The sequence below is a fragment of the Taudactylus pleione genome, unplaced genomic scaffold, assembly GCF_031769625.1.
Source record: "Taudactylus pleione unplaced genomic scaffold, aTauple2 ptg000949l, whole genome shotgun sequence".
NCBI lineage: Eukaryota > Metazoa > Chordata > Amphibia > Anura > Myobatrachidae > Taudactylus > Taudactylus pleione.
The window spans coordinates 96,529-110,929 of record NW_028285350.1 but is presented as its reverse complement, the minus strand read 5'-3'; the positions used below and the strand labels follow the sequence as shown (position 1 = coordinate 110,929).

Below are 14,401 nucleotides of genomic sequence, written 5' to 3'. Positions count from 1 at the left end.
GACTGCACAGCATTATATACACTGACTGAGTGACTGCACAGCATTATATACACTGACTGATAGTGACTGCACAGCATTATATACACTGACTGATAGTGACTGCACAGCATTATATACACTGACTGATAGTGACTTCACAGCATTATATACACTGACTGATAATGACGGCACAGCATTATATACACGGACTGATAGTGACTGCACAGCATTATATACACTGACTGATAGTGACTGCACAGCATTATATACACTGAGTGACTGCACAGCATTATATACACTGACTGATAATGACCGCACACCATTATATACACTGACTGATAGTGACTGCACAGCATTATATACACAGACCTATAATGACTGCACAGCATTATATACACTAACTGATAATGACTGCACCGCATTATATACACTGACTGAGAGTGACTGCACAGCATTATATACACCGACCTATAATGACTGCACAGCATTATATACACTGACTGAGTGACTGCACAGCATTATATACACTGACTGATAGTGACTGCACAGCATTATATACACTGACTGATAATGACTGCACAGCATTATATACACTGACTGAGTGACTGCACAGCATTATATACACTGACTGAGTGACTGCACAGCATTGTATACACTGACTGAGAGTGACTGCACGGCATTGTATACACTGACTGATAGTGACTGCACGGCATTATATACACTGACCGATAGTGACTGCACAGCATTATATACACTGACCTATAATGACTGCACAGCATTATATACACAGACTTATAATGACTGCACAGCATTATATACACTGACTGAGTGACTGCACAGCATTATATACACTAACTGAGTGACTGCACAGCATTATATACACTGACTGATAGTGACTGCACAGCATTGTATGCACGACTGAGAGTGACTGCACGGCCTTGTATACACTGACTGAGAGTGACTGCACAGCATTGTATACACTGACTGATAGTGACTGCACAGCATTACATACACTGACTGATAGTGACTTCACCGCATTATATACACTGATTGATAGTGACTGCACAGCATTATATACACTGACTGAGAGTGACTGCACCGCATTATATACACTGACTGATAATGACTGCAGAGCATTATATACACTGACTGAGTGACTGCACTGCATTATATACACTGACTGAGTGACTGCACACCATTATATACACTGACTGATAGTGACTGCACCGCATTATATACACTGACTGATAGTGACTGCACAGCATTATATACACTGAGTGACTGCACAGCATTATATACACTGACTGATAATGACCGCACACCATTATATACACTGACCTATAATGACTGCACAGCATTATATACACTGACTGAGAGTGACTGCACAGCATTATATACACTGAGAGTGACTGCACAGCATTATATACACAGACCTATAATGACTGCACAGCATTATATACACTGACTGAGAGTGACTGCACAGCATTATATACACTGACTGAGAGTGACTGCACAGCATCATATACACTGACTGATGGTGACTGCACAGCATTATATACACTGACCTATAATGACTGCACAGTATTATATACACTGACTGATAGTGACTGCACAGCATTATATACACTGACAGAGTGACTGCACCGCATTATATACACTGACTGATAATGACTGCACAGCATTATATACACTGACTGAGTGACTGCACCGCATTATATACACTGATAGTGACTGCACAGCATTATATACACTGACTGATAATGACTGCACAGCATTATATATACTGACCTATAATGACTGCACAGTATTATATACACTGACTGATAGTGACTGCACAGCATTATATACACTGACCTATAATGACTGCACAGCATTATATACACTGACTATGTGACTGCACAGCATTATATACACTGACTGAGAGTGACTGCACAGCATTATATACACTGACTGAGTGACTGCACAGCATTATATACACTGACTGAGAGTGACTGCACAGCATTGTATACACTGACTGAGAGTGACTGCACCGCATTATATACACTGACTGATAGTGACTGCACAGCATTATATATACTGACTGATAGTGACTGCACAGCATTGTATACACTGACTGATAATGACTGCACAGCATTATATACACTGACTGAGAGTGACTGCACAGCATTATATACACTGACTGATAATGACTGCACACCATTATATACACTGACTGAGAGTGACTGCAGACCATTATATACACTGACTGAGAGTGACTGCACACCATTATATACACTGACTGAGAGTGACTGCACACCATTATATACACTGACTGAGAGTGACTGCACAGCATTATATACACTGACTGAGAGTGACTGCACAGCATTATATACACTGACTGAGTGACCGCACAGCATTATATACACTGACTGAGAGTGACCGCACAGCATTATATACACTGACTGAGAGTGACCGCACAGCATTATATACACTGACTGATAGTGATTGCACACCATTATATACACTGACTGATAGTGACTGCACAGTATTATATACACTGACTGAGTGACCGCACAGCATTATATACACTGACTGAGAGTGACCGCACAGCATTATATACACTGACTGAGAGTGACCGCACAGCATTATATACACTGACTGATAGTGATTGCACACCATTATATACACTGACTGATAGTGACTGCACAGTATTATATACACTGACTGAGTGACCGCACAGCATTATATACACTGACTGAGAGTGACTGCACAGCATCATATACACTGACTGAGAGTGACTGCACAGCATTATATACACTGACTGATAGTGACTTCACAGCATTATATACACTGACTGATAGTGACTGCACCGCATTATATACACTGATAATGACTGCACACCATTATATACACTGACTGATAATGACTGCACAGCATTATATACACTGACTGAGAGTGACTGCACAGCATTATATACACTGACTGAGAGTGACTGCACACCATTATATACACTGACTGAGTGACTGCACAGCATTATATACACTGACTGAGAGTGACTGCACAGCATTATATACACTGACTGAGTGACTGCACAGCATTATATACACTGACTGAGTGACTGCACAGCATTATATACACTGACTGAGTGACTGCACAGCATTATATACACTGACTGATAGTGACTGCACAGCATTATATACACTGACTGATAGTGACTTCACAGCATTATATACACTGACTGATATTGACTGCACCGCATTATATACACTGACTGAGAGTGACTGCACAGCATTATATACACCGACCTATAATGACTGCACAGCATTATATACACTGACTGATAATGACTGCACAGCATTATATACACTGACTGATAGTGACTGCACAGCATTATATACACTGACTGATAGTGACTGCACAGCATTATATACACTGAGTGACTGCACAGCATTATATACACTGACTGATAATGACCGCACACCATTATATACACTGACTGATAGTGACTGCACAGCATTATATACACTGACTGAGTGACTGCACAGCATTATATACACAGACCTATAATGACTGCACAGCATTATATACACTAACTGAGTGACTGCACAGCATTATATACACTGACTGATAGTGACTTCACAGCATTATATACACTGACTGATAGTGACTGCACCGCATTATATACACTGATAATGACTGCACACCATTATATACACTGACTGATAATGACTGCACAGCATTATATACACTGACTGAGAGTGACTGCACAGCATTATATACACTGACTGAGAGTGACTGCACACCATTATATACACTGACTGAGTGACTGCACAGCATTATATACACTGACTGAGAGTGACTGCACAGCATTATATACACTGACTGAGTGACTGCACAGCATTATATACACTGACTGAGTGACTGCACAGCATTATATACACTGACTGAGTGACTGCACAGCATTATATACACTGACTGAGTGACTGCACAGCATTATATACACTGACTGATAGTGACTGCACAGCATTATATACTCTGACTGATAGTGACTGCACAGCATTATATACACTGACTGATATTGACTGCACCGCATTATATACACTGACTGAGAGTGACTGCACAGCATTATATACACCGACCTATAATGACTGCACAGCATTATATACACTGACTGAGTGACTGCACAGCATTATATACACTGACATAGTGACTGCACAGCATTATATACACTGACTGATAGTGACTGCACAGCATTATATACACTGACTGATAGTGACTTCACAGCATTATATACACTGACTGATAATGACTGCACAGCATTATATACACTGACTGATAGTGACTGCACAGCATTATATACACTGACTGATAGTGACTGCACAGCATTATATACACTGAGTGACTGCACAGCATTATATACACTGACTGATAATGACCGCACACCATTATATACACTGACTGATAGTGACTGCACAGCATTATATACACTGACTGAGTGACTGCACAGCATTATATACACAGACCTATAATGACTGCACAGCATTATATACACTAACTGAGTGACTGCACAGCATTCTATACACTGACTGATAGTGACTGCACAGCATTATATACACTGACTGATAATGACTGCACAGCATTATATACACTGACTGATAATGACTGCACAGCATTATATACACTGACCTATAATGACTGCACAGCATTATATACACAGACCTATAATGACTGCACAGCATTATATACACTGACTGAGTGACTGCACAGCATTATATACACTAACTGAGTGACTGCACAGCATTATATACACTGACTGATAGTGACTGCACAGCATTATATACACTGACTGAGAGTGACTGCACAGCATTATATACACTGACTGAGAGTGACTGCACAGCATTATATACACTGATTGATAGTGACTGCACAGCATTATATACACTGACTGAGAGTGACTGCACAGCATTACATACACTGACTGAGAGTGACTGCACAGCATTATATACACTGACTGATAGTGACTGCACAGCATCATATACACTGACTGATAATGACTGCACAGTATTATATACATTGACTGATAGTGACTGCACCGCATTATAAACACTGACTGATAGTGACTGCACAGTATTATATACATTGACTGATAGTGACTGCACAGCATTATATACACTGACTGATAGTGACTGCACAGCATTATATACACTGACTGATAGTGACTTCACAGCATTATATACACTGACTGATAATGACTGCACAGCATTATATACACTGACTGATAGTGACTGCACAGCATTATATACACTGACTGATAGTGACTGCACAGCATTATATACACTGAGTGACTGCACAGCATTATATACACTGACTGATAATGACCGCACACCATTATATACACTGACTGATAGTGACTGCACAGCATTATATACACTGACTGAGTGACTGCACAGCATTATATACACAGACCTATAATGACTGCACAGCATTATATACACTAACTGAGTGACTGCACAGCATTATATACACTGACTGATAATGACTGCACAGCATTATATACACTGAGTGACTGCACAGCATTGTATACACTGACTGAGAGTGACTGCACGGCATTGTATACACTGACTGATAGTGACTGCACAGCATTATATACACTGACTGATAATGACTGCACAGCATTATATACACTGACCTATAATGACTGCACAGCATTATATACACAGACCTATAATGACTGCACAGCATTATATTCACTGACTGAGTGACTGCACAGCATTATATACACTAACTGAGTGACTGCACAGCATTGTATACACTGACTGAGAGTGACTGCACAGCATTATATACACTGACTGATAATGACTGCACAGCATTGTATACACTGACTGAGAGTGACTGCACAGTAATATATACATTGACTGATAGTGACTGCACAGCATTATATACACTGAGTGACTGCACAGCATTATATACACTGACTGAGAGTGACTGCACAGCATTGTATACACTGACTGAGAGTGACTGCACCGCATTATAAACACTGACTGATAGTGACTGCACAGTATTATATACATTGACTGATAGTGACTGCACAGCATTATATACACTGACTGATAGTGACTGCACAGCATTATATACACTGACTGATAGTGACTGCACACCATTATATACACTGACTGATAGTGACTGCACAGCATTATATACACTGACTGATAGTGACTGCACAGCATTATATATACTGACTGATAGTGACTGCACAGCATTATATACACTGCCCTATAATGACTGCACACCATTATATACACTGACTGATAGTGACTGCACAGCATTATATACACTGACTGATAGCACACCATAATATATACTGACTGATAGTGACTGCACAGCATTATATACACTGACCTATAATGACTGCACAGTATTATATACATTGACTGATAATGACTGCACAGCATTATATACACTGACTGCACACCATTATACAGTGTTATTGAGCATCTGTTGACTGAAGTGTGTGATATTTGGGAGTATTCTTACTCTGAGTCATCAGTTATGATGCCGAGTATCTGTGCAGGTTTCTCATGGACTTGGAGTCCCGTGTAGATGAAGATGTCCTTATATCCGATGTCTGTGATGTCATATATTACCACGCCGTGCACCACTTCTCTGTCTACATAGATTATGTGAGGAACCAGATCTACCAGGAGAAGACATACAGCGAACTCATGTGAGGACCATATGGCTGCTGCCTGTGCTGTCTACACCCTCTCTCCCTTCACACACACACTCACACACACTATACCCTCACTGCCTGCACTCACACACACTACACCCTATCTACCTTCACTCACTCACACACTACACCCTCACTGCCTGCACTCACTCACACACACTACACCCTCACTGCCTGCACACACACACACACACACACACACTACACCCTCACTGCCTGCACGCACACACACTACACCCTCACTGCCTGCACTCATACACCCTCACTACACCCTCACTGCCTGCACTCACACACACACATTACACCCTCACTGCCTGCACTCACACACACACACATACACATACACACACTACACCCTCACTGCCTGCACTCATACACCCTCACTACACCCTCACTGCCTGCACTCACACACACACATTACACCCTCACTGCCTGCACTCATACACACACTACACCCTCACTGCCTGCACTCATACACACACTACACCCTCACTGCCTGCACTCACTCACACACACACACACACTACACCCTCACTGCCTGCACTCACTCACTCACACACACACTACACCCTCACTGCCTGCACTCACACACACACACACACTACACCCTCACTGCCTGTACTCACACACACACTACACCCTCACTGCCTGTACTCACACACACACTACACCCTCACTGCCTGCACTCACACACACTACACCCTCACTGCCTGCACTCACACACACACTACACCCACATTGCCTGCACACACACACACACACAAACACTACACCCTCACTGCCTGCACTCACACACACACACACTACACCCTCACTGCCTGCACTCACACACACACTACACCCTCACTGCCTGCACACACACACACACTACACCCTCACTGCCTGCACACACACACACTACACCCTCACTGCCTGCACACACATACTACACCCTCACTGCCTGCACTCACACACACACACTACTCCCTCACTGCCTGCACTCACACACACACTACACCCTCACTGCCTGCTCACACACACACTACACCCTCACTGCCTGCACACACACTACACCCTCACTGCCTGCACTCACACGCACACACACTACACCCTCACTGCCTGCACTCTTATACACACTACACCCTCACTGCCTGCACTCACACACACACTACACCCTCACTGCCTGCACTCACACACACACTACACCCTCACTGCCTGCACACACACACACACACACACTACACCCTCACTGCCTGCACTCACACACACACTACACCCTCACTGCCTGCACACACACACACACACTACACCCTCACTGCCTGCACTCACACACACACACTACACCCTCACTGCCTGCACTCACACACACACACTACACCCTCTCTATACTGTCTATATATACATAGCGCACAGTTCCTGTTCTCTTTTTTTACTCACTTTGTTTCCTTCTGCTCTCAGGGAGAAGAGCCCCCAGTTTCAGGCCGTGCTCTGCAGGTTACAGGAGCTGCCACAGTGTCAGCGGCTGCCATTCATGTCCTTCCTGCTCCTGCCTTTCCAGAGGATCACCCGAATAAAGATGCTGATAGAGGTGTGACTCCCGGTATTCTACCCCCACCTCCTGTACTCCTCTATTACACTGCTACTCTGCCCCCACCTCCTGTACTGCTCTATTACACTGCTACTCTGTCCTCACCTCCTGTACTGCTCTATTACACTGCTACTCTGTCCTCACCTCCTGTACTGCTCTATTACACTGCTAATATGTCCCCACCTTCTGTACTACTCTATTACACTACTACTCGGTCCTCACCTCCTGTACTGCTCTATTACACTGCTACTCTGTCCTCACCTCCTGTACTGCTCTGTTACACTGCTACTCTGTCCTCACCTCCTGTACTGCTCTATTACACTGCTACTCTGTCCTCACCTCCTGTACTGCTCTTTCTACTTCAGGGTCCATAGGGTATCCACAGGATACCTTGGGGTATAGGTGTGACGTCAGTCGCAGGGCACCAAAGAGTTAAGCTTTCAGCCTCCCAGGATGCACTAGGTCCCCCTCCTATACCCCGCCCCCGGGCCAAGGCACCTCAGTTTAGTTTGGTGCCCGGCCGGAGTCGGGTGCACCTGTTGGAGTGGGGGCTAGAAGAGCCCCTGAAGCTTTTTCTTCATGCAGCTGTGGCTGCACATCTGGATGAACAGCATGGACAGTCAGTCCTGACGTCCATGCTGTCTTCCCTACACCCCGCCGGTACCAGAACGCCGGTACTGATCCGGGGATGCTGGTGGGCGTCTGGGGTCACAGCTAGCGGTGACCCCAGATGCTCCGGACCATGGCCGGATTCAAGGGGGACAGAGGTAAGCAGCGGGGTCCCGCGGTGGGTCCCCGCTGATCACATGGTCCTAAGTCCCCAGGCAGGGGGCTCCCTGGGGACTGGCTGCAGCGTGGAGCCAGGCGACCAACCTGCGCTTCCACTACCCCCTGGGACAGCGGACCGCAGCAGAGCGGTAGCGCTGCGGCGTCCCAGGGGTTAAATGCATGCCAGGGGAGCGCGCCTTCCCTGTCTCACAGCCGGCGCCTCCCCCGCTGCACACAGCCCTCTCTGCACTGTGCTGACTGGTCCTGTGTCAGCGCTCCTCCCCCAGGCCAGCTTCTCTCTGCTCCTCGGCGGCCATCTTCTCTGCAACGCATGGTGAACGCTGCTGGAAGTCTGGAAGGAAGCATCGTGGTCTGGGTCCCCCCGCATACCTCTCCTCCGCTGTGGCTCAGGTCTGTGTATGCAGCGCTGTGTCCTACCAGGCCCTGTGTCTGTGTAGTTGAGTGATCAGCGCTGTTAGTGCAGGAATTGTTATTTCTCTGCATTGTATGTGACTGTGCTAGCGCTGCCTGTAACTTTTCTTCTCTAAACTGTCAGCTTTATTACTGTCCCTGTTCTTTCTGCTAAAGCCCTTGCGGTGCGGTGCTGCAGGGTGGTCTCTCGCCTATTTAATACTTAATTGGTGAGAGAGGTCACATACGTGGTGCCATCATGTCTGAAAGTGATTTTCCCCTCCGGCTACAGTGTACCACGTGCAAAGTACCGTTAGCGGAGGGGGAGGGTAGCGCGGAGGGCCTTTGCCGGCAGTGTTTGTCCATGGCGCGGCCTATTACGGTTACAGCACCGGTACAGGAACCGCCCTGGGCTTGTTTCGCTCAGGCGTTAACAGCTTTAGTGGGCCAGTTAGCTCCGCAGCCCGCGTTTACTCCGATGGGTTTGTCCCAGCAGTCTGTGGTGTCGTCACCCATGCAGGGGTTCCCACGACAATTGGTGGTACCCCACAGTCTCCCTATTTCCCCGCTCCCGGGTTCTCAGGAGCCAGCGTGGGTTAACTCCCTGACGAGTTCTGTACAGCACTTGTCGGATGTGTTGCAAGGGGAGTCTGTGATGCGGCCTCATAAAAGGCCGGTGGCGTCTCTGTCCGCTCCTTATGAGGATGACGAAGGGACGTCTGATGATGGGGAGATTCTGGATCCTTACGATCAGGAACCTTTCCATACTAAGGACGCTGATGCTAAGTCCAAAGTATATATTCCTGGACTTATTCGGGCGGTCCGCACAGCCTTGGTGATTGAGGACGAAGTTCCCCCAGCGGCTAAATCTAAGTATGCCTTTTTCAAAGATGTGAAGGGCGATGCCACAGTCTTTCCTCTTTCGGGTCAGTTGGTGGACCATTTAGAGGAGGCGTGGAAACAACCTGGCAAAAGATACCAGCCGCAGAGACGCCTGGCGGTGGCTTATCCGTTCGCGGATAATTATTTTGCTAAGTGTGAATCCCCTCCACAGGTGGATTCTCACGTGACCCGTTTTGTCCGTAGTGCCACATTGCCGATGCCATCCATGTCCTCCCTTAAGGATGCTACGGACCGCAAGGTAGAAATCTGCCTGAAGTCCGCTTATTCCCTTGCAGGGGGGGCAGCACGGCCGGCTATGGCCATTTGCTGGGTTGCCAGAGCGATGGAGCGCTGGGCGGATTCATTAGAGGCTTCTTTTGAATCCGACTGTCCGGCCGAACAGGCGGAGTTGATTGGCAATCTCCGTGATTCGGCCACCTACATCAACGAGGCGGCTCTAGACATTAGTACTCTGGTGTCTAGAATTTCTTCAGCAGCGGTAGCTGCTCGTCGCACCTTGTGGCTGCGATCCTGGAAGGCGGACGCAGATCCAAGAAAGGTCTGGAAGCGTTGCCGTTTACCGGAGAAGTTCTCTTCGGTCCGGATCTGGATAAGATTGTGGCCACGCTGGCGGCAGCCAAATCTGCTTGTCTCCCGTCGGCCGCTGCTCCTTCTGGTTCTGGACCATCGTCCTTTCGGTCATCTAGGGCCCAGGGCAGGCCCAAACCACAGTCGTTTCCTCGACAGGCTGGCCCTAAGAAATCGGTCAAGCCCCGGAAACAGGCATGGAGTACCAGACGTCCGGCCCCCAAGCCAGATGACAAGCCTGCGGCCTGACGGTCCGGGTCTCCCCTTGGGGGATCCCAGGGTGGGAGGCCGCCTGCTGCAGTTCTCCCGGTGTTGGTCGTTCACTACGACAGACACTTGGGTTCTGGAGGTGGTCTCTCACGGGTACGCCCTCTCCTTCCGGCACAGACCCCCGGCTCGATTCTTCACCACGGGTCTACCATCAGACCGGAACAAGGCTACGGAGCTGCGGAAGGTATTGCACACTATGCTCCAGGCTGGAGTTATAGTGCCTGTTCCATTCTCCCAGAGGGGCCAGGGTTTCTATTCAAATCTTTTTTTGGTACAGAAACCCAATGGGTCATATCTCAAAGCACTCAACAAGTCTTTGCGGGTCCCGAAGTTTCGGATGGAGACCCTACGGTCCATCATTCTGGCGCTGGAACCTGGGGACTACATGGTGTCATTGGACATACAGGACGCTATGGCGGTCATGGCGGCTTCTCTGCGGCTGCAAGGAGTCCGCATGTTGCCGTACTTGGACGACCTGTTATTGGTGGCGGGATCTCCAGAGCTCCTGTTACACCACTTGGACCTGACCATTGCACTGCTGCAACGGCACGGCTGGCTAATCAACTGGCAGAAGTCCACTCTAATCCCGTCTCGGAGGATTCTGCATCTTGGAGCCTTATTGGACTCGGGACAGCAAAGGATCTTCGTGACGGAGGACAAGATCTCTGCTTTACAGTCAAGGGTGCGCAGTTGTCTGCACAGCCGCCGGGTGTCCTTACACTCGGCGATGAGGTTACTGGGCTCCATGGTGTCGGTGTTCGACATGGTGGAATACGCCCAGTTTCACTCCAGACCTCTGCAGCACCTGATCCTGTCCAGGTGGAACGGGCTGCCTCAGTCTCTGAAGTTCCAGACGATTGTGCTCACCCCGGAGGTTCGCCTGTCCCTTGCGTGGTGGTTAAAGACGACCCACCTCAACAAGGGACGTCCGTTCTGGGTTCCAAATTGGGTCCTGTTGACAACGGACGCCAGTCTTCGGGGCTGGGGAGCAGTTTCGGGTCCACACTTGTTCCAGGGCAGGTGGACACCGACAGAAGCGGAGCTTCCAATAAATATCTTGGAACTCCGTGCGGTCTTCAATGCTCTCCTGCAGGCACAGCGGTTTCTCCAGGGTCACCCGGTGCAGGTCCAGTCGGACAATGCTACCACCGTGGCCTACATAAACAGGCAAGGAGGAACTCGCAGTCGGGCGGCTCTCGTAGAGGTCTCTCGGATCCTGGTTTGGGCGGAGCGCAATCTTCCGGCCATATCAGCGGTCTTCATCCCGGGAGTGCTAAATTGGGAGGCGGACTTTCTAAGTCGCCAGGACGTTCATCCAGGGGAATGGTCCCTGCACCCGGACGTTTTTCAACTACTGGTGGACAGGTGGGGTCTTCCAGAAATCGACCTCATGGCGTCCCGGCACAACAACAAGTTGCCGGTGTACGGGTCTCGCACAAGAGACGAAGGGGCGTCTCTGGTGGATGCTCTGTCCGTCCGGTGGACGTTCAGGTTCGCATACCTGTTCCCTCCGGTCTCCCTTCTTCCACGGGTAATCCGGAAATTCAAACAGGAAGGAGGGACGCTCCTGTTGATCTCTCCCGTGTGGCCCAGACGGCACTGGTTCTCAGACCTTCAGGGTCTGTCCGTGGACAGTCCTCTGCGGTTGCCGCTACGACCGGACCTTCTGTCTCAGGGTCCTTGTCTTCACCCGGACCTGACTCGGCTGTCTTTGGCGGCGTGGCTGTTGAGACGGCCATGCTGAGGTCCTGGGGGTTTTCCAGCTCTGTGGTGCGTACCATGTTACGAGCTCGGAAACCGTCTTCCGCGAGGATATACCATCGCGTGTGGCATACGTTCTTCCAGTGGTGTCGACCGAGAGGTTATGCACCGCGGGAGTTTCGTCTGTCTCGGATTCTCGCCTTCCTGCAAGCGGGACTAGATCATGGGCTTCGCCTTGCTTCTTTGAAGGTACAGGTTTCGGCCCTATCTGTCTGGTTTCACCGTAGGATTGCTACAATCCCGGATGTGCGCACCTTTATGCAAGGTGTTCTCCGTATTCAGCCGCCCTTTGTTCCACCTGTGGCGCCTTGGGATTTGGCTGTGGTCCTGAGGGCTCTCCAAGGACCGCCGTTTGAACCACTGGGCTCAGTGGATATTAAATGGCTAACAGCTAAGACTGTTTTCCTTCTGGCCGTTGCTTCAGCCAGACGTGTTTCTGAGTTAGGGGCTCTTTCTTGTAGACCCCCTTTCTTGGTTTTTCATGGGAACAGGGCAGTGCTCCGCACTCGGCCCGAGTTTCTTCCCAAAGTTGTTTCCCAGTTTCATGTTAACGAGGAAATAGTTGTTCCGGCCTTTAACTCACCGGGTCTTTCCGTGGGTGAGGCCTCTTTGGATGTTGTGCGGGCCTTAAGGACTTATGTTGACCGCACTTCTTTGTTTAGGAAGTCGGACGCTTTGTTGTCCTCTATGGCTTCTGTAAAAAGGGTTGGCCTGCTTCAAAGCAAACTTTGGCAGCCTGGATCCGTATGGCTATTTCTGAAGCTTATCTTCATGAAGGCCTACCGGTCCCTCCTTCTCTGAAGGCTCATTCCACTAGGTCTGTGGGTCCTTCGTGGGCAGCTCGACGTGGTGCCTCGGCAGTTCAGATCTGCAAGGCTGCTACGTGGTCTTCTGTCCATACCTTCGTGAGGTATTACAGGTTTGACACCTTCGCCTCTCAGGATGCTTCCTTCGGGCGGCGGATTCTCCTTTCTGCACAGGAGCGTCCCCACCCTTAAAGGATACTGCTTTGGGACATCCCCAAGGTATCCTGTGGATACCCTATGGACCCTGAAGTAGAAAATATGAGATATGGTAAGAACTTACCCTTGTTATCTCTATTTCTACGAAGTCCATAGGGTTCCACAGGACTCCCGCCCTGTCGCACCTGTGCTGCAGATGGGCTTTGCTCTGGTCACCGGTTTTCCGTCTCCCTCTGGTGAGAATGTGATTCTTGTATGTGTCCAGATCTTTGTTCTCTCTCTTCCTTCTCCTCCTCCGGCCTATGGCTTGGTAACTAACTGAGGTGCCTTGGCCCGGGGGCGGGGTATAGGAGGGGGACCTAGTGCATCCTGGGAGGCTGAAAGCTTAACTCTTTGGTGCCCTGCGACTGACGTCACACCTATACCCCAAGGTATCCTGTGGAACCCTATGGACTTCGTAGAAATAGAGATAACAAGGGTAAGTTCTTACCATATCTCATATTA

General features: G+C 48.4%; 1 protein-coding gene across 3 annotated transcripts in view; it reads left to right on the top strand.

Moving 5' to 3' along the window:
• The window catches only part of LOC148473243 (rho guanine nucleotide exchange factor 15-like), a 77,604-nt gene that overhangs the window by 51,051 nt on the left and 12,152 nt on the right, over nucleotides 1–14,401 (top strand). For all 3 annotated transcript variants that reach the window (XM_088459915.1, XM_088459916.1, XM_088459917.1), the window contains 2 exons: nucleotides 6,530–6,682; nucleotides 8,126–8,255. In XM_088459915.1, the coding sequence (XP_088316041.1) occupies nucleotides 6,530–6,682; nucleotides 8,126–8,255 (283 nt within the window). The remainder of the gene's footprint in view (nucleotides 1–6,529; nucleotides 6,683–8,125; nucleotides 8,256–14,401) is intronic.